Source organism: Salmo salar, chromosome 03, assembly GCF_965601325.2.
Source record: "Salmo salar chromosome 03, fSalSal1, whole genome shotgun sequence".
Taxonomy (NCBI): Eukaryota; Metazoa; Chordata; class Actinopteri; order Salmoniformes; family Salmonidae; genus Salmo; species Salmo salar.
The window spans coordinates 103,985,001-104,012,500 of record NC_138293.1 but is presented as its reverse complement, the minus strand read 5'-3'; the positions used below and the strand labels follow the sequence as shown (position 1 = coordinate 104,012,500).

Here is a 27,500-nt window from a genome sequence, read left to right as displayed (position 1 = left end):
ACCCAGTAACTAGAATATGCATATACTTATTATATATGGATAGAAAACATTCTAAAGTTTCTAAAACTGTTTGAATGGTGTCTGTGAGTATAACAGAACTCATTTGGCAGGCAAAACCCTGAGACATTTTCTGACAGGAAGTGGATACCTGATGTGTTGTATTACCTTTAAACCTATCCCATTGAAAAACACAGGGGCTGAGGAATATTTTGGCACTTCCTATTGCTTCCACTAGATGTCACCAGCCTTTACAAAGTGTTTTGAGTCTTCTGGAGGGAGATCTGACCGAACAAGAGCCATGGAACGATGATGTCCCATTAGACACCTGGCGCGCGAGTTCATGTTGGGTACCCTCGTTCCAATACGTTATAAAAGAGTATGCATTCGTCCACCTTGAATATTATTCATGTTCTGGTTAAAAAAGGCCCTAATGATTTATGCTATACAACGTTTGACATGTTTGAACGAACGTAAATATATTTTTTCCCCTCGTTCATGACGAGAAGTCCGGCTGGCTTAGATCATGTGCTAACAAGACGGAGATTTTTGGACATAAATGAGCTTTTTTGAACAAAACTACATTCGTTATGGACCTGTGATACCTGGAAGTGACATCTGATGAAGAGAATCAAAGGTAATGGATTATTTACATAGTATTTTCGATTTTAGATCTTCCCAACATGACGTCTAGTCTGTATCGCAACGCGTATTTTTCTGGGCGCAGTGCTCAGATTATTGCAAAGTGTGATTTCCCAGTAAGGTTATTTTTAAATCTGGCAAGTTGATTGCGTTCAAGAGATGTAAATCTATAATTCTTTAAATGACAATATAATATTTTACCAATGTTTTCTAATTTTAATTATTTAATTTGTGACGCTGACTTGACTGCCGGTTATTGGAGGGAAACGATTTCCTCAACATCAATGCCATAGTAAAACGCTGTTTTTGGATATAAATATGAACTTGATAGAACTAAAAATGCATGCATTGTCTAACATAATGTCCTAGGAGTGTCATCTGATGGAGATTGTAAAAGGTTAGTGCATCATTTTAGCTGGTTTTATGGTTTTGGTTACCCTGTCTTCGGATTGACAAAACATTACACACAACTCTTGTAAATGTACTGTCCTAACATACTCTAAATTTATGCTTTCGCCGTAAAACCTTTTTGAAATCGTAAAACGTGGTTAGATTAAGGAGATGTTTATCTTTCAAAGGGTGTAAAATAGTTGTATGTTTGAAAAATTTGAATTTTGACATTTATTTGGATTCAAATTTGCCGCTCTTGAAATGCACCTGCTGTTGATGGAGTGCACCACGGGTGGCACGCTAGCGTCCCACCTAGCCCATAGAGGTTAATAAAATGGATTAAAATCTACACACAATACCCCATAATGACAAAGCAAAAACAGGTTTTAGACATTTTGGCAGAAGTATTAAAAATAAACCGGAAATAACTCATTTACATAAGTATTCAGACCCTTCACTCAGTACTTTGATGCTACAAGCTTGGCACAACTGTATTTGGGGAGTTTCTCCCATTCTTTTCTGTAGATCCTCTCCAGCTCTGTCAGGTTGGATGGGGAGTGTTGCTGCACGGCTATTTTCAGGTCTCTCCAGAGATGTTTGATCGGGTTCAAGTCCGGGCTCTGGCCGGGCCACTCAAGGACAGACTCCTGCGTTGTCTTGGTGCTTAGGGTCGTTGTCCTGTTGGAAGGTGAACCTTCACCCCAGTCTGAGGTCCTGAGCACTCTGATGCAGGTTTTCATCAAGGATCTCTTTGTACTTTGCTCCGTTCATCTTTGCCTCGATCCTGACTAGTCTCCCAGTCCCTGCTGATGAAAAACATCCCCACAGCATGATGCTGCCACCACCATGCTTCACCGTAGAGATGCTGCCAGGTTTCCTCCAGAAGTGCCGCTCGGCATTCAGGCCAAAGAGTTCCATCTTGGTTTCATCAGACCAGAGAATCTTGTTTCTCATGGTCAGAGTCCTTTAGGTGCCTTTTGGCAAACTCACAGCGGACTGTCATGTGCCTTTTACTGAGGAGTGGCTTCCGTCTGTCTGGCCAAACTACCATAAAGGCCTGATTGGTGGAGTGCTGTTGAGATGGGATAACCTTCCACAAGGACAACCATTTCCACAGAGGAACTCTGGAGCTCTGTCAGAGTGACCATCGGGTTCCTGGTCACCTCCCTGACAAAGGCACTTCGCCGCCGATTGCTCAATTTGCCTGGGCGGCAGACTCCAGGAAGAGTCTTGGTGGTTCCCAAACTTCTACCATTTCAGAATGATGGAGGCCACTGTGTTCTTGGGGATCTTCCATGCTGCAGAAATATTTTGCTACCCTTCCCCAGGATTGTGTCAAGGCAAAGATCTATCTCGGAGCTTTACGGACAATTCCTGCAACCTCGTGGCTTTGTTTTTGCTCTGACATGCACTGCCAACTGTGGGACCTTATATAGACAGGTGTCTGCCTTTTCCAAATCATGTCCAATCAATTGAATTTACCACAGGTGGACTCCAATCAAGTTGTAGAAACATCTCAAGGATGATCAATGGAAACAGGAAGCACCTGAGCTCAATTTCAAGTCTCATAGCAAAGGGTCAGAATAATTATGTAAATATTATTTTTAATACATTTGCAAATATTTCTAAATACCATTTTCGCTTTGTCATTATGGGGTAGATTGATGAAGGGAAAAAAATATTGAATACATTTTAGAATAAGGCTGTAACGTAAAAGAATGTGGAAAAAGGGGTCTAAATAGTTTCTGAATTGTTTTAATAAAAATCATATTTAACCTTTAATTTAACTAGGCAAGTCAGTTCAGAACAATTTCTTATTTACAATGAAGGCCTAGCCCGGGCCAAACCCGGACGACGCTGGGCCAATTGCGCGCCACCTTATGGGACTCCCAATCACGGTCGGATGTGATACAGCCTGGAATCGAACCAGGAACTGTATTGACCCCTCTTGCACTGAGATGCAGCGACCTCAGACCGCTGCGCCACCCGGGAGCCCACAATGCAATGTGTATATGTACTTACATGTTATACGTCTTGCTTGTAGCCTTCACTCCGCCGATGGGTATTCTTCTGATGATGACAGAGGAGTTCTTGGATATCAGGGCCTCATCGTCTTTGTATTCTACAGATCAGAGACGAGGGAATTACTGGTCTGTCGATAGTAGTTCCCCGGGTGGTATCCCAGATATCTAGTTCCCCGGGTGGTATCCCACAGGTCTAGTTCCCCGGGTGGTATCCCACAGGTCTAGATGTCTAGTTCCCCGGGTGGTATCCCACAGGTCTAGATGTCTAGTTCCCCGGGTGGTATCCCACAGGTCTAGATATCTAGTTCCCCGGGTGGTATCCCACAGGTCTAGATATCTAGTTCCCCGGGTGGTATCCCACAGGTCTAGATGTCTAGTTCCCCGGGTGGTATCCCACAGGTCTAGATGTCTAGTTCCCCGGGTGGTATCCCACAGGTCTAGATGTCTAGTTCCCCGGGTGGTATCCCACAGGTCTAGATGTCTAGTTCCCCGGGTGGTATCCCACAGGTCTAGATGTCTAGTTCCCCGGGTGGTATCCCACAGGTCTAGATGTCTAGTTCCCCGGGTGGTATCCCACAGGTCTAGATATCTAGTTCCCCGGGTGGTATCCCACAGGTCTAGATGTCTAGTTCCCCGGGTGGTATCCCAGATGTCTAGTTCCCCGGGTGGTATCCCACAGGTCTAGATATCTAGTTCCCCGGGTGGTATCCCAGATATCTAGTTCCCCGGGTGGTATCCCACAGGTCTAGATGTCTAGTTCCCCGGGTGGTATCCCACAGGTCTAGATATCTAGTTCCCCGGGTGGTATCCCACAGGTCTAGATGTCTAGTTCCCCGGGTGGTATCCCACAGGTCTAGATATCTAGTTCCCCGGGTGGTATCCCACAGGTCTAGATGTCTAGTTCCCCGGGTGGTATCCCACAGGTCTAGATATCTAGTTCCCCGGGTGGTATCCCACAGGTCTAGATATCTAGTTCCCCGGGTGGTATCCCACAGGTCTAGATATCTAGTTCCCCGGGTGGTATCCCACAGGTCTAGATGTCTAGTTCCCCGGGTGGTATCCCACAGGTCTAGATGTCTAGTTCCCCGGGTGGTATCCCACAGGTCTAGATGTCTAGTTCCCCGGGTGGTATCCCACAGGTCTAGATGTCTAGTTCCCCGGGTGGTATCCCACAGGTCTAGATGTCTAGTTCCCCGGGTGGTATCCCACAGGTCTAGATGTCTAGTTCCCCGGGTGGTATCCCACAGGTCTAGATGTCTAGTTCCCCGGGTGGTATCCCACAGGTCTAGATATCTAGTTCCCCGGGTGGTATCCCACAGGTCTAGATGTCTAGTTCCCCGGGTGGTATCCCACAGGTCTAGATATCTAGTTCCCCGGGTGGTATCCCACAGGTCTAGATATCTAGTTCCCCGGGTGGTATCCCACAGGTCTAGATATCTAGTTCCCCGGGTGGTATCCCACAGGTCTAGATGTCTAGTTCCCCGGGTGGTATCCCACAGGTCTAGATGTCTAGTTCCCCGGGTGGTATCCCACAGGTCTAGATGTCTAGTTCCCCGGGTGGTATCCCACAGGTCTAGATGTCTAGTTCCCCGGGTGGTATCCCACAGGTCTAGATATCTAGTTCCCCGGGTGGTATCCCACAGGTCTAGATGTCTAGTTCCCCGGGTGGTATCCCACAGGTCTAGATGTCTAGTTCCCCGGGTGGTATCCCACAGGTCTAGATGTCTAGTTCCCTGGGTCCTATCCCAGATGTCTAGTTCCCCGGGTGGTATCCCACAGGTCTAGATGTCTAGTTCCCCGGGTGGTATCCCACAGGTCTAGATGTCTAGTTCCCTGGGTCCTATCCCAGATGTCTAGTTCCCCGGGTGGTATCCCACAGGTCTAGATGTCTAGTTCCCCGGGTGGTATCCCACAGGTCTAGATGTCTAGTTCCCCGGGTGGTATCCCACAGGTCTAGATGTCTAGTTCCCTGGGTCCTATCCCAGATGTCTAGTTCCCCGGGTGGTATCCCACAGGTCTAGATGTCTAGTTCCCTGGGTCCTATCCCAGATGTCTAGTTCCCCGGGTACTATCCTATATAGTTTGCTCATCCCAAATAGTTGACATACAAATATAAAAATCAACCATCTTATCTATTCAATTTACATATGACGTTTCACATCCATGATTGTCAGGAAGTGCTTTTAAAAGGAAAACTGGCCTCGACCCCCAAAGAGCAAGCAGTTCACACTAGAAGGAAGAAACCTTAAGAGGGACCAGACTCCCTGGCTGTGCTGGCATGGTAGGGGACAGGCCTTACAAGCCAAACCACCTGGGCTGAAATTGAGGTTTTGTGGATGATGGAACCTTACAGGTAAGCTAACTAAAAAGTTATATAAAATTAAAAATCTCCCTTCAATGTAAACGGCTCAAACCCATTGACCCCTCAATAGACAGGGGCCCCCTAGACCAGTAACCACAGTGGGTGTCTTGGCTGTCAAGACTTCTTCATTCTCAATGGATCCCGACAGTGCTTATTGATGCCTTTGGTTGACACTAGGTCACCTAACGTTAGATTTTCATCCAGGCCTTTATGTGCAGCTTCCCGAGGGTTTCAGCATCAGCAAACCCGCACGGGATAAAAAGCCCTGCACTTGAGCTATATAGCTCGTCAACCAACTTACTAGTTAGCTAAAGTTATAAAGCTAAGCTAAGCTAAGCTGTGATCAAGGTTGAAACAGTAGTCCTCGTTAGTCAAGTCAGAAAGTAGCTAGTTAGCAGCTAAACAGCAACAGGACACAAGTCAAACACACACACGTGTTTTTGTCTGATATAGTGATGGTGGATGATTGACTATAGTGTTAGAAAAACACCTAAACACGAAGAAGTCAGTAACATCACGTTACACATTTCATTAAAAAAAAGTTCATGTCTGATTTTAGGGGCTTGTCGTTACTGGACTAATTTGTTCTTAGCGACAAGCTAGCTAACATGCTAACGTGCTAAGCTAATAGCTAGTTAGCAAGCTACTAGTAGTTAGTTATAAATCACAACAGCTGATCGGCAGCTTTTAAAAACAGCCCAAGTAATTAACTAGTTAAGATACAAAAAAAAAAAATGTTTACAAATGTTTTGTTAAACCATAAAACTACTTCTTACCTTCTTTAGTTTGTGCGTTGGTGATTTGTAGTCCGCAGTCGACAGCTTTGAGTCTCTCCCGACCCATAATCTGTCGTTTCAGATCGGATAAAGTGATGTTCACACCGTCGAAAGTGACCGTGTCGTAGTTGAGTTTAGATGAGAATTTATAATGAACACAAGACATGATGGAAACGAAAAAGGAACAAATGTTAACTAAAATGTCCCAGACACAAAACTGATCATATATAAAGGGAAGGAGGGTGATAAGCTGTCAAATGGAACAGAGCAAGTTAAGTGAAGTAGTTGAGTTGATGTCGTTTTAACGTTGGTATCCAACACGTCCAGGTGAAACAGCTGATGATTGTTGAGTCGTCAAGTCCCTTGTTTTTTTACAGTTTTGGACCGTGGAAACTGGCCCAAAGCAACACACCACCTTCCACAAGCATGGTGGAAAATGTTCCCTTTCACCAGATACTTCAATACAGAAGATAAAACACAAAGGTGTCCGAAGCCAAGGTAGGAAACTAAGACTAGTAACAAGTAAACGTTACTTGCCTCCTTATTGTCCCCCTCAAAAACAAACCTAAAAAATAAAATGCGGTCACGTAAGAGAATCAAGAGTTTGAAAATAAACAAGTGTAAACAAACAGAGCAAGCACGACGATATGTAGACCTAATTTATTCCCTGTGTAAAATAAAATAAAAAGGTAGTTAACTAGTTCATGCGAATTATGACAGCAAATAAAGAAAAGTCTGGCCTTCTCGTAAAAGCTAACAGTTAGCTTGCTGCTAGCTTTATAACAAAACAAAAAGCTCCCTAAAAAACGCTGACAACCCAAATAACATTAACCGGATACTACAACAAAAAACATTAATATTTCAGAAACAATATATATATATATAGTCATTACATTCCATGCAAATATCTAGGTAATGTTTTTATTCCTTTCCATTTTGAAGTTGCCAGAAATCACCAACTGTGTCGATTTCCACAGAGACCGAGGAGAGAGCTGTCATTTCACTCGGCCTTTCTGCGCAGGCGCGAATAGGAAGGGCCACGTTCAAGAACATCAGTCGCTTTGTTTTCTGCGCAGGCGCGAATAGGAAGGGCCACGGTTCAAGAACATCAGTCGCTTTGTTTTCTGCGCAGGCGCAAATAGGAAGGGCCACGGTTAAGAACATCAGTCGCTTTGTTTTCTGCGCAGGCGCAAATAGGAAGGGCCACGTTCAAGAACATCAGTCGCTTTGTTTTCTGCGCAGGCTCAAAAAGGAAGGGCCACGTTCAAGAACATCAGTCACTTTGTTTTCTGCGCAGTCGCAAATAGGAAGGGCTTCGTTCAAGAACATCAGTCGCTTTGTTTTCTGCGCAATCCAACACTTTTTCCCATGGAGAGGTGTGACAATATTCCATTTTACCACTGAGAAAGAAGAATTAGGTAAAAAGCTACTGAGAAAATGTTGGCCCGGTGGTATGAGACATTTGTGTAGATTTTGTGTAGCACAAGCGCTTGATATTGACAATTTAACTCAACACCAGAATGTCTTGAACAAAGAACTAAATATTATAGTGGCGATTGTATAAGCCTGCCGTAAGAAACTAGTCATTTTACAGTCCCTTATATAAAAAATTTAAAAAAAGGTCATCTAAATTCACCAGTAGATGGCGCTCTAAAACTATTTATGATAAATGTTCAAAACGAGGTTCATCCTTGATTTAACGCCTATTATTTTGTCTTGTGGAATTATATCTATCAGGTGGGCATATCTACAGTAAAACACCTGCAGCAGCAAACACATATGTCTTATGATGGGCCTGTTATAACCTTCTAATGATGCTTGCTGAGGAGAGATGATGGCACCTCGTCAGTGGGGTGGGGGCATTCGAAAAGGAAATCTTTTGGGCGTTTTTACGTCTTTGTGACACTTTTTTGTTATAGGTAAACTATGACATAAAAACTACAGCTGCAGTTAGTTGCCTTTCACATTTATTCTCCTCCTCGTTTATCCTCCTCCTCATTCTCAATTATTATCCTCCTCCTCATTTATTATCCTGCTCATTTATCCTCCTCCTCATTTATTATCCTGCTCATTTATCCTCCTCCTCATTTATTATCCTCCTCATTTATTATCCTCGTCCTCACTTATTCTCCTCCTCCTCCTCCTCATTTATCTTCCTCTCCTCCTCATTTATTAACCTCCTCATCCTCATTTATCCTCCTCCTCCTCATTTATTATCCTCATTTATTCTCCTCCTCCTCATTTATTCTCCTCCTCATTTATTCTCCTCCTCCTCCTCATTTATTCTCCTCCTCCTCATTTATTCTCCTCCTCCTCATTTATCCTCCTCCTCATTTATTCTCCTCCTCCTCCTCATTTATTCTCCTCCTCCTCATTTATTCTCCTCCTCCTCATTTATCCTCCTCCTCCTCATTTATTCTCCTCCTCCTCATTTATCCTCCTCCTCCTCACTTATTCTCCTCCTCCTCCTCATTTATTCTCCTCCTCCTCATTTATTCTCCTCATTTATCCTCCTCCTCCTCATTTATTCTCCTCCTCCTCATTTATCCTCCTCCTCCTCATTTATTCTCCTCCTCCTCATTTATCCTCCTCCTCATTTATTCTCCTCCTCCTCCTCATTTATTCTCCTCCTCCTCCTCATTTATCCTCCTCCTCCTCCTCATTTATTCTCCTCCTCATTTATCCTCCTCCTCCTCATTTATCCTCCTCCTCCTCATTTATTCTCTTCCTCATTTATCCTCCTCCTCATTTATTCTCCTCCTCATTTATCCTCCTCTTCCTCATTTATCCTCCTCCTCCTCATTTATTCTCCTCCTCCTCATTTATCCTCCTCCTCCTTATTTATTCTCCTCCTCCTCATTTATTCTCCTCCTCCTCATTTATCCTCCTCCTCATTTATTCTCCTCCTCCTCCTCATTTATTCTCCTCCTCCTTCTCATTTATTCTCCTCCTCCTCATTTATCCTCCTCTTCCTCATTTATCCTCCTCCTCCTCCTCATTTATTCTCCTCCTCCTCCTCATTTATTCTCCTCCTTCTCATTTATTCTCCTCCTCCTCCTCATTTATTCTCCTCCTCCTCATTTATCCTCCTCCTCCTCATTTATCCTCCTCCTCCTTCTCATTTATTCTCCTCCTCCTCCTCATTTCTCCTCCTCCTCCTCATTTATTCTCCTCCTCCTCATTTATTCCTCTCCTCCTCATTTATTCTCCTCCTCCTCATTTATTCTCCTCTTCCTCATTTATCCTCCTCCTCATTTATCCTCCTCTTCCTCATTTATCCTCCTCCTCCTCCTCCATTTTGATGTTGTATCTTGATGACATATTTATCAGTATCATTTCTTCTGTGTCTTGTGAGAAATGTGGGGTGTGTGTGTGCGCACGCGTGTGTGTGTGTGCGTGTGTGTGTGTGTTATAATGTATCCATGATGTTACATGCATGAAAGCAGCTTAGCTTGCGGTCTCTGAGGTCTTTGGTATTTCCAGATGATCCCACACACACACACACACACACACACACACACACACACACACACACACACACACACACACACACACACGTGTGAAGACGAAGACGAAGGCTGTCATCTAGAAGACTGTCATGCTTTCATAGGGGGCTGCAAGACTGGTGTGTGTGTGTGTATGTGTGTGTGTGTGTGTGTGTGTGTGTGTGTGTGTGTGTGTGTGTACCAATAACCTCCTTTTCCTTCATTCCTCCTGCTCCCCCCCCCCCCCTTTTACTTAGTCCTTTATTATCTCTCAGTGGTTAGTGAAGAGAGCAGGAAAGGAAGGTAACGAGAGAAGGAAGCAAGGAAATAGGAGAAGCAGGTTTAGAGAGTATTGAGATACAGCCGTACTGTGCAGTCTCTGGTTGCTCTTCACCACTGCAGGTTCAGCCGTACTGGTTTAGAGAGTATTGAGATACAGCCGTACTGGTTTAGAGAGTATTGAGATTCAGCCGTACTGGTTTAGAGAGTATTGAGATACAGCCGTACTGGTTTAGAGAGTATTGAGATACAGCCGTACTGGTTTAGAGAGTATTGAGATACAGCCGTACTGGTTTAGAGAGTATTGAGATACAGCCGTACTGGTTTAGAGAGTATTGAGATACAGCCGTACTGGTTTAGAGAGTATTGAGATACAGCCGTACTGTGCAGTCTGGTTGATCTTCGGAGGCTGTGCCGCTGCAGGTTCGTGGGGACACTGCCACAGGCACTCACTGTCTCTCCTGTGTGATTCTGGAGGAGGGGAGGAGGGGGGAGGAGGGAAGGGGGGGGGAGGAGGAGAGGGGGGGTCTGCATCTGCGAGTGTCTGCGTGTGCGGCTATGTGTGTGTGTGTATATATGTGTGTGTGTGAGCATCTGTGTGTGTGTGTGTGTTTGAGCGTGTGTGTATATGTGTGTGTGTGTGTGTGTGTGTGTGTGTGTGTGTGCACTGCTACAGGCATCCTCTCTGTTTCTGCCTGTTCTGTAGAAACGATGATGTCACAGGGAAGTTTGAGGATGTGTTTACTGAAGGAAAAGATCTCATTGGCTGCAGAGAGAGAGAGGGATGAGACAGACAGACAGACAGACAGACAGACAGACAGACAGACAGACAGACAGACAGACAGACAGACAGACAGAGAGAGAGAGGGATGAGACAGACAGAGAGAGAGAGGGATGAGACAGACAGACAGAGAGAGAGGGATGAGACAGACAGACAGAGAGAGAGGGATGAGACAGACAGAGAGAGGGAGAGGGATGAGACAGATAGAGAGAGAGAGGGATGAGACAGACAGACAGAGAGAGAGGGATGAGACAGACAGACAGAGAGAGAGGGATGAGACAGACAGAGAGAGAGAGGGATGAGACAGACAGAGAGAGAGGGATGAGACAGACAGAGAGAGAGGGATGAGACAGACAGAGAGAGGGATGAGACAGACAGAGAGAGAGAGGGATGAGACAGACAGAGAGAGAGAGGGATGAGACAGAGAGAGAGAGAGAGGGATGAGACAGACAGAGAGAGAGAGGGATGAGACAGAGAGAGAGAGAGAAAAGAACAGAGAGAGATGAGACAGACAGAGAGAGAGAGAGGGATGAGACAGACAGAGAGAGAGAGAGGGATGAGACAGACAGAGAGAGAGAGGGATGAGACAGACAGAGAGAGAGAGGGATGAGACAGACAGAGAGAGAGAGGGATGAGACAGACAGAGAGAGAGAGGGATGAGACAGACAGAGAGAGAGAGGGATGAGACAGAGAGAGAGAGAGGGATGAGACAGAGAGAGAGAGAGGGATGAGACAGAGAGAGAGAGAGGGATGAGACAGAGAGAGGGAGAGGGGTGAGACAGAGAGAGAGAGAGAAAAGAACAGAGAGAGATGAGACAGACAGAGAGAGAGGGATGAGACAGAGAGAGAGAGAGGGATGAGACAGAGAGAGAGAGAGGGATGAGACAGACAGAGAGAGGGATGAGACAGACAGAGAGAGAGAGAGAGAGAGATGAGACAGACAGAGAGAGGGATGAGACAGACAGAGAGAGAGGGATGAGACAGACAGAGAGAGAGGGATGAGACAGACAGAGAGAGAGGGAGAGGGGTGAGACAGACAGAGAGAGATGAGACAGAGAGAGGGATGAGACAGAGAGAGAGAGAGAAAAGAACAGAGAGAGATGAGACAGAGAGAGGGATGAGACAGAGAGAGAGAGAGAAAAGAACAGAGAGAGAGGGCTGAGTGTGATGAGAGGATGAGAAAGGAAAAGGGGGAAACCTGTGCATCTCCCCTCACTCTCCCTTCTCTCTCTCCCTCCTCACTTTATCTCTACCCCCCTCTCTCCCCTCCCTCCTTCCCTCCCTCCCTCTGTCTCTCTCTCTACACCTCTCCCTTCTGCCACTCTTGCTCCTCCCTGCCAACTGAGAAGGGATTTGTCCTATCTTTCCCAGCTTAGCTTTCTATTGTGTAGAGAATGCAAAGGGAAGACGGGAGGGAGGGAGGGAGGGAGAGGGGTAAGAGAGAAAGGGAAAGACATAGAGAGGGGTAACAGAGAGAGAGAGAAAGACAGAGAAGATATATATAGAGAGATACAGGGTTAAAGATAGAAGATATATAGAGAGATACAGGGTTAAAGACAGAAGATATAGAGAGAGATATACAGGGTTAAAGACAGAAGATAGAGAGAGAGATACAGGGTTAAGACAGAAGATATATATAGAGAGATACAGGGTTAAGACAGAAGATATATATAGAGAGATACAGGGTTAAAGACAGAAGATATATAGAGAGATACAGGGTTAAAGACAGAAGATAGAGAGAGAGATACAGGGTTAAAGACAGAAGATAGAGAGAGAGATACAGGGTTAAAGACAGAAGATAGAGAGAGAGATACAGGGTTAAAGACAGAAGATATATATAGAGAGATACAGGGTTAAAGACAGAAGATAGAGAGAGAGATACAGGGTTAAGACAGAAGATATATATAGAGAGATACAGGGTTAAAGACAGAAGATAGAGAGAGAGATACAGGGTTAAGACAGAAGATATATAGAGAGATACAGGGTTAAAGACAGAAGATATATAGAGAGAAAGATACAGGGTTAAAGACAGAAGATATAGAGAGAGAGATACAGGGTTAAGACAGAAGAAATATAGAGAGATACAGGGTTAAAGACAGAAGATATAGAGAGAGATATACAGGGTTAAAGACAGAAGATAGAGAGAGATACAGGGTTAAAGATAGAAGATATATAGAGAGATACAGGGTTAAAGACAGAAGATATAGAGAGAGATATACAGGGTTATAGAGAGAGAGATACAGGGTTAAGACAGAAGATATATATAGAGAGATACAGGGTTAAAGACAGAAGATATATAGAGAGATACAGGGTTAAGACAGAAGATAGAGAGAGATACAGGGTTAAAGACAGAAGATATAGAGAGAGAGATACAGGGTTAAGACAGAAGAAATATAGAGAGATATACAGGGTTAAAGACAGAAGATATATAGAGAGATACAGGGTTAAAGACAGAAGATATATAGAGAGAGATACAGGGTTAAAGACAGAAGATATATAGAGAGAGATACAGGGTTAAAGACAGAATATATATAGAGAGAAAGATGCAGGGTTAAAGACAGAAGATAGAGAGAGAGATACAGGGTTAAAGACAGAAGATAGAGAGAGAGATACAGGGTTAAAGACAAAAGATAGAGAGAGAGATACAGGGTTAAAGACAGAAGATATAGAGAGAGATACAGGGTTAAAGACAGAAGATGTGATATGTTATCATGCCTGCTACATAAATAAACCACTAGGATGGCTGTGGTGAGGCAGGGCCACCACTAGGATGGCTGTGGTGAGGCAGGGCCACCACTAGGATGGCTGTGGTGAGGCAGGGCCACCACTAGGATGGCTGTGGTGAGGCAGGGCCACCACTAGAATGGCTATGGTGAGGCAGGGCCACCACTAGAATGGCTATGGTGAGGCTGGGCCACCACTAGGATGGCTGTGGTGAGGCTGGGCCACCACTAGAATGGCTGTCCTGAGGCTGGGTGGCTGTGCTAAGGCTGGACCACCAGAAAACGTGTGGTTAGGCAACATTTGCCACAGTACTTCCCCCCTCCCCCAAAAAAATTATCGACGCAAAGCGTTAAAAAGAGGCGTAAAAGTGCTGTTTTTCTTGTTGTTGAGCGATTTGCCTCATGATTTGTCAAGTCAAACACAATCTCTGTCCTTCACATGGGAGTGCTGCTGCAGTGTCTTTAAGTTTCACGCGGCCCCGCGCCAAAGCTCAACGCTCTCCAAGTTCCTACGGATATTTGTTTCGGTCATTTCAGTAGTAATGAGTGATACATCGGGACGTTTCATTATTTGTGAACACTACATATATTTCCTAGTCAAATCTCTACATCGTTCTTCCTTAAAGGAACCAACAACTATCTGTCGGTATGTCTTTCATGAGTCCGTTGTTGATATAGTCCTAACATGTTTTACAATCAAGTTTTCAACATATATAACTTTTAAAAAATACAGCCGGTATGATGCATTTAGCATCAAGTGGTGGTGGGTTTTGTTTAACACAACACAATGATGCTAACAACATAGCTACACTGACGCAAACAACATAGCTACACAATGATGCTAACAACATACTCTGATGCTAACAACATAGCTACACTGACGCTAACAACATAGCTACACAATGATGCGAACAACATACTCTGATGCTAACAACATAGCTACTCTGATGCTAACAACATAGCTACACAATGATGCTAACAACATAGCTACACTGACGCTAACAACATAGCTTCACAATGACGCTAATAACATAGCCACACTGACACTAACAATATAGCTACACTGACGCTAACAACATAGCTTCACAATGATGCTAACAACATAGCTACACAATGATGCTAACAACATAGCTACACTGACACTAACAACATAGCTACACTGACGCTAACAACATAGCTACACAGCTACACATAGCTACACAACATAGCTACACTGACACTAACAACATAGCTACACTGACGCTAACAACATAGCTACACTGACGCTAACAACATAGCTACAATGATGCTAACAACATAGCTACACAATGATGCTAACATACTCTGATGCCAACAACATAGCTACTCTGATGCTAACAACATAGCTACACTGACGCTAACAACATAGCTACAATGATGCTAACAACATAGCTACACAATGATGCTAACATACTCTGATGCCAACAACATAGCTACTCTGACGCTAACAACATAGCTACACTGACGCTAACAACATAGCTACAATGATGCTAATAACATAGCTACTTTGATGCTTACAACATAGCTACACAATGATGCTAACAACATAGCTACACTGACACGAATAACATAGCTACACGTTGATCTGTGTGTGTGTCATCGAGTACAGAGATGTCACAGTGTAAGATCATCAGCCAGCTCTCTGATGCTGCACTAACACTAATGCTAACGCTAACATAGCTTTCCACTGAACACACACACATTAACATGACCAGTGAATTATGATGGTGTGATGAGTAACCTATTAGGCTGAGACCTAATAAATGGTGTGACTTCCCAAAGATAATAGTCACATGTCTTCAGCTCAGTGGACTTTGGGTCAGACAGCCAGCCAGTGTGTAACAGCTGAGGTGTGTGTGTGTGTGTGTGTGTGTGTGTGTGTTGCTCCTCTTGTAGAGGACAGTAGTTATCTGGCATTGGGGATGGGATGTTCTTCCCCAGCAGATGTCCTGAAGCACACTCACTGCTCCCTGTAGGGCTGGGTGAAGAGTACCCATGTGGCAGTGCCAAGCCCCGGGGGAGGGGAGGGGAGGGGAGGGGGAGGGGCAGATACTCTGCCAGCTGAATCACTAGAGTAGGTGTGTCCACGCACACACCCTCCCACCTGAGATCCAATCCCAGAAGGCCACCCACTCCCCTACCCATGTCTAAAACACACTCTCGATGTCCCTCAGTTCAATTCAGTGAGCTTTGTTGGCATGATTATCTCTCTATACCTCTCTGTCTCTGACTCTCTCTCTCTCTCTCTCTCTCTCTGTCTCTCTATACCTCTCTGTCTCTGACTCTCTCTCTCTCTGTCTCTCTCTCTATCTTTCTCTGTCTCTCTGTCTCTTTGTCTCTCTCTCTCTATCGTTCTGCCTCTCTCTCTTTCTCTCTCTGCCTCTCTTTGTCTCTATCTTTCTCTGTCTCTCTCTCTCTCTCTCTCTCTCTCTCTCTGTCTCTCTCTCTGTCTCTCTCTCTCTGTCTCTCTCTCTCTCTCTCTCTCTCCCTCTTTCTCTTTCTCTCTCTGCCTCTCTTTGTCTCTCTATCTTTCTGCCTCTCTCTCTCTCTCTCAATTTAATTACATTTAAAGGGATTTATTGGCATGGGAAACATACAGTTGAAGTTGGAAGTTTACATACACCTTATCCAAATACTTTAAAACTCAGTTTCACAATTCCTGACATTTAATCCAAATAAAAATTCCCCGTCTTAGGTCAGTCAGGATCACCACTTTATTTTAAGAATGTGAAATGTCAGAATAATTGTAGAGAGAATGATTTATTTCAGCTTTTATTTCTTTCATCATATTCCCAGTGGGTCTGAAGTTTACATACACTTAATTAGTATTTGGTAGCATTGCTTTTAAATTGTTTAACTTGGGTCAAACGTTTCGGGTAGCCTTCCACAAGCTTCCCACAATAAGTTGGGTGAATTTTGGCCCCATTCCTCCTGACAGAGCTGGTGTAATTGAGTCAGGTTTGTAGGCCTCTTTGCTCGCACACACTTTTTCAGTTCTGCCCACAAATGTTCTATGGGATTGAGGTCAGGGCTTTGTGATGGCCACTCCAATACCTTGACTTTGTTGTCCTTAAGCCATTTTGCAACAACTTTGGAAGTATGCTTGGGGTCATCGTCCAATTGGAAGACCCATTTATGACCAAGCTTTAACTTCCTGACTGATGTCTTGAGATGTTGCTTCAATATATCCACATAATTTTCCTTTCCTCATGATGCCATCTATTTTGTGAAGTGCACCAGTCCCTCCTGCAGCAAAGCACCCCCACAACATGATGCTGCCAACCCCATGCTTCACGGTTGGGATGGTGTTCTTCGGCTTGCAAGCCTCCCCCTTTTTCCTCCAAACATAACGATGGTCATTATGGACAAACCGACTTGCCAAAACTATAGTTTGTTAACAAGAAATTTGTGGAGTGGTTGAGAAACAAATTTTAATGACTCCAACCTAAGTGTATGTAAACTTCTGACTTCAACTGTATGTTTACATTGGCAAAACAAATGCAATAGACAATAAACAAGGGAAACATTAATAAACATTCCACTCAAATGTTATATTATTGTCTATGTTCGGTGTTGTAACAATGTGCAAGTAGTTGAAGTAGGAACGGATAAATAAACATAAATATGGGTTTTATTTACAATGTTGTTTGTTCTTCACTGGTTGTCCTTTTCTCATTGCAACGGGCCACAGATCTTGCTGCTGTGATGACACACTGTGGTATTTTTAGCTAACAGATATGGGAGTTTATCAATGTTTGTAGAGAGAGGGGAGAGAGAGGGGAGAGAGGGCCGAGGGGGAGAGAAAGGAGAGAGGGGAGAGAGGGCTGAGGGAGGGGAGAGAGGGAAGAGGGGGAGAGAGGGCCGGGGGGAGAGAGGGCAAGGGGGAGAGAGAGGGGACAGAGGGGGTAGAGAGGGGAGAGAGGAGAAGGTCGGAGAGGAGAGGAGAGGGGAGAGAGGGAGAGAGGAGGAGAGGAGAGAGCGGAGAGGGGGGAGAGAGGAGGGGAGAGAGGGGGGAGAGAGGAGGAGAGGAGAGAGGGGAGAGGGAGGGGGAGAGAGGGGAAGGGGGAGAGGAGAGAGGGGAGAGAGGAGAAGGTCGGAGAGGGGAGAGAGAGGGGGGAGAGAAGAGGGGAGAGGAGAAGGTCGGAGAGGGGAGAGAGAGGGGGGGGAGAGGAGGGGAGCGAGGGGAGAGAGAGGGGGAGAGGAGGAGAGGAGAGAGCAGAGAGAGAGGGGGAGAGAGGGTGAACACACACGTACAGTACACAAATAAAGACTACTGACTCTTAAAAATGCTTTTTATTTCTAAGTATTATACTGTATATAATATTACTTCTGTCTTTATATATACATATATATATATATATATATATATATATATATATACATACACAGTGTATATATGTATCTGTAACAGTATTTCTATCTTGGACTACGTAAAATATGTGCTTTATCACAGCTCGGTGTTGGATCACATTGACTGGCTGGAGGTGTGTGTGTGTGTGTGTGTGTGTGTGTGTGTGTGTGTGTGTGTGTGTGTGTGTGTGTGTGTGTGTGTGTGTGTGTGTGTGTGTGTGTGTGTGTGTGTGTGTGTGTGTGTGTGTGTGTGTGTGTGTGTAACATTAGGGCTTGGTGCCACATTAAATATTGAGTATGACGTCGCCTGGTATTTGTGGTTAACGTTAGTATCGGGACAGAGGGTATCCTGGGAGGGCTGATTCTAGATCTGTGTCTAAAGGCCTATTCTCCTCAGAGCCAACAGCATGTTTGTTTACTAACAGTCCTCAGTTCAGTTATAACAGCTAGGCTTTAGAGGCTTCAAATTATAATCTGAACCTGGAAGTCAGTTCCACTGCCTTTTTTTCATTGTTCCCCTTCTAATCAGGGACTGATTTAGACCTGGGACACCAGGTGGGTGATTCCCCTCTAATCAGGGACTGATTTAGACCGGTGATTCCCTTCTAATCAGGGACTGATTTAGACCTGGGACACCAGGTGGGTGATTCTCCTCTAATCAGGGACTGATTTAGACCTGGGACACCAGGTGGGTGATTCTCCTCTAATCAGGGACTGATTTAGACCTGGGACACCAGGTGGGTGATTCCCCTCTAATCAGGGACTGATTTAGACCTGGGACACCAGGTGGGTGATTCCCCTCTAATCAGGGACTGATTTAGACCTGGGACACCAGGTGGGTGATTCCCCTCTAATCAGGGACTGATTTAGACCTGGACACCAGGTGGGTGATTCCCCTCTAATCAGGGACTGATTTAGACCTGGGACACCAGGTGGGTGATTCCCCTCTAATCAGGGACTGATTTAGACCTGGGACACCAGGTGGGTGATTCCCCTCTAATCAGGGACTGATTTAGACCTGGGACACCAGGTGGGTGATTCCCCTTCTAATCAGGGACTGATTTAGACCTGGGACACCAGGTGGGTGATTCTCCTCTAATCAGGGACTGATTTAGACCTGGGACACCAGGTGGGTGATTCCCCCTCTAATCAGGGACTGATTTAGACCTGGGACACCAGGTGGGTGATTATTATCAGCTAGAACAGAAAATCAGGATGTGAATACCCGTGTTCTATAAAACCAGCAGTACTCCAGACCCTCCAGGGTAGGATTTGGAGGACCCTTTGCATGTGCTGTTCCTGGAAGGACTGTGAGGAGGGGGAGGTCTGTTGAAGGGCTGTGAGGAGGGGAGGTCTGTTGAAGGACTGTGAGGAGGGGAGGTCTGTTGAAGGACTGTGAGGAGGGGAGGTCTGTTGAAGGACTGTGAGGAGGGGAGGTCTGTTGAAGGGCTGTGAGGAGGGGAGGTCTGTTGAAGGACTGTGAGGAGGGGAGGTCTGTTGAAGGACTGTGAGGAGTGGAGGTCTGTTGAAGGACTGTGAGGAGGCGGAGGTCTGTTGAAGGACTGTGAGGAGGGGAGGTCTGTTGAAGGACTGTGAGGTGGGGAGGTCTGTTGAAGGACTGTGAGGAGGGGAGGTCTGTGAGGAGGGGAGGTCTGTGAGGAGGGGAGGTCTGTTGAAGGACTGTGAGGAGGGGAGGACTGTTGAAGGGCTGTGAGGAGGGGAGGTCTGTTGAAGGACTGTGAGGAGGGGAGGTCTGTGAGGAGGGGAGGTCTGTTGAAGGGCTGTGAGGAGGGGAGGTCTGTTGAAGGACTGTGAGGAGGGGAGGTCTGTTGAAGGGCTGTGAGGGAGGGGGAGGTCTGTTGAAGGGCTGTGAGGAGGGGAGGGTCTGTTGAAGGACTGTGAGGAGTGGAGGTCTGTGAAGGACTTGAGGAGGGAGGTCTGTGAAGGACTGTGAGGAGGGAGGTCTGTTGAAGGACTGTGAGGAGGGGAGGTCTGTTGAAGGGCTGTGAGGAGGGAGGTCTGTTGAAGGACTGTGAGGAGGGAGGTCTGTGAGGAGGGGAGTCTGTTGAAGGGCTGTGAGGAGGGGAGGTCTGTTGAAGGACTGTGAGGAGGGGAGGTCTGTTGAAGGACTGTGAGGAGGGGAGGTCTGTGAAGGACTGTGAGGAGGGGAGGTTTGTTGAAGGACTGTGAGGAGGGGAGGTCTGTTGAAGGACTGTGAGGAGGGGAGGTCTGTGAGGAGGGGAGGTCTGTTGAAGGACTGTGAGGAGGGGAGGTCTGTTGAAGGGCTGTGAGGAGGGGAGGGTCTGTTGAAGGACTGTGAGGAGGGGAGGTCTGTTGAAGGACTGTGAGGAGGGGAGGTCTGTTGAAGGACTGTGAGGAGGGGAGGTCTGTTGAAGGGCTGTGAGGAGGGGAGGTCTGTTGAAGGACTGTGAGGAGTGGAGGTCTGTTGAAGGACTGTGAGGAGGGAAGGACTGTGAGGAGGGGAGGTCTGTTGGAGGACTGGTGTGTGGCCGGCAGCGAGTTGCCACATCGTCATCCTCAGCACAGGCATCTTCTTCATCACCTCAGAGTGTGTGTGTGTGTGTGTTTGTGTGTGTGTGTGTGTGTGTGTGTGTGGCTGGGTGGGTGGGTTACATTCTGAGTGTAATTTGTCACTAGATACCCGTCCAAATTGTAATCGGTAACATAACTGTTGGGATTACCCCAAACTCAGGAACATAACTGTTGGGATTACCCAAACTCAGTGACATAACTGTTGGGATTACCCAAACTCAGGAACATAACTGTTGGATTACCCAAACTCAGGAACATAACTGTTGGGGATTACCCAAACTCAGGAACATAACTGTTGGGATTACCCAAACTCAGGAACATAACTGTTGGGATTACCCAAACTCAGGAACATAACTGTTGGGATTACCCAAACTCAGGAACATAACTGTTGGGATTACCCAAACTCAGGAACATAACTGTTGGGATTACCCAAACTCAGTAATGTAACTGTTGGGATTACCCAAACTCAGTAATGTAACTGTTGGGATTACCCAAACTCAGGAACATATAGGGCTGTGTAGTGTGTTATAGCTGTATAGAGCTGTGTAGTGTGTTATAGCTGTATAGAGTTGTGTAGTGTGTTATAGCTGTATAGAGCTGTGTAGTGTGTTATAGCTGTATAGAGTTGTGTAGTGTGTTATAGCTGTATAGAGCTGTGTAGTGTGTTATAAAGTTGTGTAGTGTGTTATAGCTGTATAGAGCTGTGTAGTGTGTTATAGAGCTGTGTAGTGTGTTATAGAGCTGTGTAGTGTGTTATAGAGCTGTGTAGTCTGTTTTAGAGCTGTGTAGTGTGTATAGAGCTATGTAGTGTGTTATAGAGCTGTGTAGTGTGTTATAGCTGTGTAGTGTGTTATAGAGTTGTGTAGTGTGTTATAGCTGTATAGAGCTGTGTAGTGTGTTATAGAGCTGTGTAGTGTGTTATAGAGCTGTGTAGTGTGTTATAGAGCTGTGTAGTGTGTTATAGCTGTATAGAGTTGTGTAGTGTGTTATAGCTGTATAGAGCTGTGTAGTGTGTTATAGCTGTATAGAGCTGTGTAGTGTGTTATAGAGCTGTGTAGTGTGTTATAGCTGTATAGAGCTGTGTAGTGTGTTATAGGCTGTGTATGTGTGTTATAGCTGTATAGAGCTGTGTAGTGTGTTATAGCTGTATAGAGCTGTGTAGTGTGTTATAGCTGTATAGAGCTGTGTAGTGTGTTATAGGCTGTGTAGTGTGTTATAGGCTGTGTAGTCTGTTATAGAGCTGTGTAGTGTGTTATAGCTGTATAGAGCTGTGTAGTGTGTTCTAGCTGTATAGAGCTGTGTAAGTGTGTTATAGCTGTATAGAGCTGTGTAGTGTGTTATAGCTGTATAGAGCTGTGTAGTGTGTTATAGAGCTGTGTAGTCTGTTATAGAGCTGTGTAGTGTGTTATAGAGCTGTGTAGTCTGTTATAGAGCTGTGTAGTGTGTTATAGCTGTATAGAGCTGTGTAGTGTGTTATAGAGCTGTGTAGTCTGTTATAGAGCTGTGTAGTGTGTTATAGCTGTATAGAGCTGTGTAGTCTGTTATAGAGCTGTGTAGTGTGTTATAGAGCTGTGTAGTCTGTTATAGAGCTGTGTAGTGTGTTATAGCTGTATAGAGCTGTGTAGTGTGTTATAGCTGTATAGAGCTGTGTAGTGTGTTATAGCTGTATAGAGCTGTGTAGTGTGTTACTGATAGCTGTATAGAGCTGTGTAGTGTGTTATAGCTGTATAGAGCTGTGTAGTGTGTTATAGCTGTATAGAGCTGTGTTGTGTGTTATAGCTGTATAGAGCTGTGTAGTGTGTGGTAGTCCAGTCGCAGTGTGTGTTCTGCTCTGCTCTGCTACACCAAGTGTCCTGTCTGTCCTGTCTGTTCTGTTCTGTCCTGTCTGTCCTGTCTGTTCTGTCCTGTCTATCTTGTCTGTCCTGTTCTGTCCTGTCTGTTCTGTTCTGTTCTGTCCTGTCCAGTCCTGTCTGTTCTGTCCTGTCTGTCCTGTCCTGTCTGTCCTGTCTGCCTGTTCTGTCCTGTCTGTCCTGTCTGTTCTGTCCTGTCTGTCCTGTCTGTTCTGTCCTGTCTGTCTTGTCTGTCCTGTCTATCTTGTCTGTCCTGTTCTGTCCTGGTCTGTTCTGTCCTGTTCTGTCCTGTCCTGTCCTGTCCTGTCCTGCCCTGTTCTGTCCTGTCCTGTCCTGTCCTGTCTGTCCTGTCCTGTCCTGTCTGTCTTGTCCGTCCGTCTGTGGGCTGAACAGCAGAACAGTCTCATGTGGCTCCAGTGAAGCAGACCTAACATAACGTCATCAATGTTCAGTGTTCAGTCAGATGAGCTCTGCAGTCCCTCGCCTCTCCTCTCCCCTCTCTCCTTCTCTCCTCTCCTCTCCTCTCCTCTCTTCTCCTCTCCTCTCCTTTCTCCTCTCCTTTCTCCTCTCCCCTCCCCTCCCCTCCTCCTCCTCTCCTCTCCTCTCCTCTCCTCTCCTCTCCTCTCCTCTCCTCTCCTCTCCTCTCCTCTCCTCTCCTCTCCTCTCCTCTCCTTGCTACATTGGCCCTTCCTCTTACCCCTGTCTTCAAACCCAGGAAGTAAGAACTTGTGAGAGCGCCGACACTCTTAAAATGGCACCTTTAGAATATTGACTGTATTTATATGAGAGAGCAGGCGGCTGAAGGCCAATGGAAGAGGCACATGGCCCCCTATTACCTGTGTGGTGATCCATCTTCATAACCTAAAAGTAGTGTGGTAAAGTAGTGTGGTAAAGTAGTGTAGTAAAAGTAGTGTAGTAAAGTAGTGTAGTAAGGTAGTGTATTAAGGTAGTGTGGTAAAGTAGTGTAGTAATGTAGTGTAGTAAAGCAGTGTAGTGTAGTAATGTAGTGTAGTAAAGTAGTGTAGTAAAGTAGTGTAGTAATGTAGTGTAGAAAAGCAGTGTAGTGTAGTAATGTAGTGTAGTAAAGTAGTGTAGTAAAGTAGTGTAGTAATGTAGTGTAGTAAAGCAGTGTAGTGTAGTAATGTAGTGTAGTAAAGTAGTGTAGTGTAGTAATGTTGTGTAGTTAAGTAGTGTAGTGTGGTAAAGTAGTGTAGTAAATGCAGTGTAGTGTAGTAATGTAGTGTAGTAAAGTAAAGTAGTGTGGTAAAGTAGTGTAGTAGTGTAGCAGTGCAGTAAAGTAGTGCAGTAAAGTAGTGTAGTATGTATGCTAACAAATGCTAATTTAACGCAATAGGTACCTTCACTAACGATGCTAATTCAAGGTGGAATGGTGTTACGTACATGTTAAGCTAAAATCATTAGCATTTTGCGTTTCAGTCGCTGCTTGTCATCTGGACCGGCGTTCAACCTTTGACCTCTTCCCACTTCCTCCCTTGGTCACGTTGCATGGTATAGAGTGTAGAGCACAGCATGATAACTGAAACAGTATAGAGACTTTAAAACAACTTTATTATTCACTTATTTATCATGATAGAAGTGGACTATTGAATCGCCAACTTAGTGTTGTTTTCATGTTTCATTACGCTATAAAACACTAGTCAAGGGTTTAGAGAGGGGGATAGACACATTATGCAGGAGGTTTTCCCTCCCTCTCCCTCCTCTCTCTTTCTCTCTCCTCTCGTTCTCTCTCCTCTCTCTTTCTTTCTCTCTCTTTCTCTCTCCTCCCTCTGTCTCTCTCCTCTCTCTTTCTCTCTCCTCTCTTTCTCTCTCCTCTCTCTTTCTCTCTCTCTCTCCCTCCTCGCTCTCTTTCTCTCTCTCTCGCTCTCTCTCTCTCTCCTCTCCCTCCTCTCTCTCCTCTCTCTTTCTTCCTCTCTCTCCTCACTCTATCCCTGTCTCTCTTCTATATCTCTCCTTCTCTCCTCTCTCCTCTTTCTCTCTCCCTTTCTCTCCTTTTCTCCCTCCTTCTCACTCCTCTCCTCTCCCTCCCCCTCATCTCTCCTTCTCTCTCTCCTTCTCTGTCTCTCCTTCGCTCTCCCCCTCCTCTCTCTCTCCTTCTCTCTCCCCCTCCTTTCTCTCTCTCTCTACCTCTCTCTCTCTCTCCCCCTCCTTTCTCTCTCTCTCTACCTCTCTCTCTCTCTCCCCCTCCTTTCTCCTTCTCTCTACCTCTCTCTCTCTCTCCCCTCCTCTCTCTCTCTCCCTCCTGCTCTTTCTATCTCTGGTTGAGTTAGTTTGTGTCTTTCTGCATGTATGATGTCACGTACAGTATGTAACATGTATGACTGTGACTGAATACAGCTTTCTACATGTATTTGTAAGTCGCTCTGGAATAAGAGCGTCTGCTAAATGACGTAAATGTAAATGTATGATGTATGAATGAGAGAAAGATTGATTGAGGGGACTGCTGAGGCAAGTCACATGAATTACATGTTTACAGTTTTATACATGTATGACGGACGACACACAGCTTTCTACATGTATGACGGACGACACACAGCTTTCTACATGTATGACGGAGGAGTCGCTGCTAGATTAAATTAGTTGGGCTGTGGTGATTGTCTGGGCATGAGAATAGAACAACTGGCAGTGTAGAGAGAAAGAGAGGAGGGGGAGAGAGAGCGAGAAAGAGAGAGGAGGGGGGAGCGAGAGGAGGGAGAGAGAGGAGGGGAGAGAGAGAAAGAGAGAGGAGGGGGAGAGAGGGAGAGAGAGGAGGGGGAGAGAGAGGGGGGGAGAGAGAAAGAGAGAGGAGGGGAGAGAGAGAGGAGGGGAAAGAGAGGAGGGGAAGAGAGAGGGGAGAGAGAGGAGGGGGAGAGAGAGGAGGGGAGAGAGAGAGGGAGAGAGAAAGAGAGAGGAGGGGAGAGAGAGGAGGGGGAGAGAGGGGAAAGAGAGGAGGGGGAGAGAGAGCGAGAAAGAGAGAGGAGGGGGGAGAGAGGGGGATGGATAGAGAGAAAGTGGGGGGGGGAGAGAGGAGGGGGAGAGAGAGGAGGAGTTACAGCTGAGAAGATAATTTCTGTGAATAACTCAAGGGCCCCATTCCAATACTCTACAAATACATCCTTCCTTCCCACGGGTCCCATTCCAATACTCTACAAATACATCCTTCCTTCCCACGGGCCCCATTCCAATACTCTACAAATACATCCTTCCTTCCCACGGGTCCCATTCCAATACTCTACAAATACATCCTTCCTTCCCACGGGCCCCATTCCAATACTCTACAAATACATCCTTCCTTCCCACGGGTCCCATTCCAATACTTTACAAATACATCCTTCCTTCCCACGGGCCCCATTCCAATACTCTACAAATACATCCTTCCTTCCCACGGGCCCCATTCCAATACTCTACAAATACATCCTTCCTTCCCACGGGCCCCATTCCAATACTCTACAAATACATCCTTCCTTCCCACGGGTCCCATTCCAATACTCTACAAATACATCCTTCCTTCCCACGGGCCCCATTCCAATACTTTACAAATACATCCTTCCTTCCCACGGGCCCCATTCCAATACTCTACAAATGCATCCTTCCTTCCCACGGGCCCCATTCCAATACTCTACAAATACAGCCTTCCTTCTATTCATGCACATCTCTCCAGGTTTCCCACGTTGAGCCAACATTATAACATTACATTATAACACATTGTCTTTAAAACACGTCAAAACCTAAGTTCTACTCTACAGGTGACAGTGAAGGGCAGTAAGGACCTTGTTTACACAAAGCTCTTGGAATGGGGGAGGAGGGGTGAGGGAGGAGGGACAGAGATAGAGGAAAGGGGTGAGGAGGGACAGAGGGTGAGGAGGGGTGAGGTAGGAGGGACAGAGGGTGAGGAGGGGTGAGGGAGGAGGGACAGAGATGGAGGGGTGATGTAGGAGGGACAGAGGGTGAGGAGGGGTGAAGTAGGAGGGACAGAGGGTGAGGAGGGGTGAGGGGGAGACAGAGATAGAGGAAAGGGGTGAGGAGGGGTGAGGTAGGAGGGACAGAGGGTGAGGAGGGTTGAGGTAGAAGGGACAGAGGGTGAGGAGGGGTGAGGGAGGCGGGACAGAGATAGAGGAAAGGGGTGAGGAGGGACAGAGGGTGAGGAGGGGTGAGGGAGGAGGGACAGAGATAGAGGAAAGAGGTGAGGAGGGGTGAGGTAGGAGGGACAGAGGGTGAGGAGGGGTGAGGTAGGAGGGACAGAGATGGGGGAAAGGGGTGAGGAGTGATGAGGTAGGAGGGACAGAGGGTGAGGAGGGGTGAGGGATGGGGGTGAGGGCAGGTAGATGTACAGACAACATACTTTTTTTAAAGAGTTTCAGGTGAGAAAGATGAGAAGAACAGGAAGTGACAGACTGGTAGGGAGTGGGAAAGAGAAGAAGGACAGGAAGTGACAGACTGGTATGAAGAAGTAAAAGATGAGAAGGACAGGAAGTGACAGACTGGTATGAAGAAGTAAAAGATGAGAAGGACAGGAAGTGACAGACTGGTATGAAGAAGTAAAAGATGAGAAGGACAGGAAGTGACAGACTGGTATGAAGAAGTAAAAGATGAGAAGAACAGGAAGTGACAGACTGGTATTAAGGAGTAAAAGATGAGAAGGACAGGAAGTGACAGACTGGTATGAAGAAGTAAAAGAGAAGAAGGAAGCACCAATTATATAACATATACCATCTAAGAGTTAAATATTACTCCAGGTTAAAGTTAACCTCCTAACCACAAAATCTAAGATCAGCTGTCCTCGGGTTTGAAATATTCCTCCTGTAAACTTTCCCATGAAATCTCCACTTTCACAGAAATCCTAGAAAATCCCAAAAATTCTGGGAATTTTGGGGGGAAAGTTTCCAGATTTGTTCAACCCCTAAGGTCTTGTGACTGCCCTCCCTTACCTTCACCAATAGAGGGCTGAAGGCAAAACTGATCCCAGACTAGGAGTTAAGGCAGGGTTGGGTCTACCTGTTCAGTTAAATATAACAGGTAAGGGTTGTAAAATTCTGGTTAACTTCCCCCCACACGCACATTCTCACGGTTTCCAGAAATCCTAGTTGGAAGATTCCTGGAATCAAGAGGAAATCCGGAAGCCCAACCCAACCAAGATTTCTGGGGAAACTTGGGAATTTTACAACCCTAAGAACTGGTATAGAAAATAAAACCCAGAGGAAAGAGTGGAAGCTCCTCAGAGCTTCCTGGTACTGCCGAAACCACACAAACCCTCCCCCTGAGTGGCCTTAACG

At 45.8% G+C, this 27,500-nt stretch overlaps 1 protein-coding gene across 2 annotated transcripts in view; it reads right to left on the bottom strand.

The window, feature by feature from the left end:
* Positions 1–7,196, bottom strand: part of LOC106597605 (uncharacterized) — a 57,613-nt gene extending 50,417 nt beyond the window's left edge. For both annotated transcript variants that reach the window (XM_082972983.1, XM_082972984.1), the window contains exons 1-2: positions 6,192–7,196; positions 3,052–3,151 (exon numbers count right to left, since the gene is read on the bottom strand). In XM_082972983.1, the coding sequence (XP_082829109.1) occupies positions 3,052–3,151; positions 6,192–6,357 (266 nt within the window). In that variant the 5' untranslated portion in view covers positions 6,358–7,196. The remainder of the gene's footprint in view (positions 1–3,051; positions 3,152–6,191) is intronic.
* Between the last annotated feature and the right edge of the window lie 20,304 nt (positions 7,197–27,500).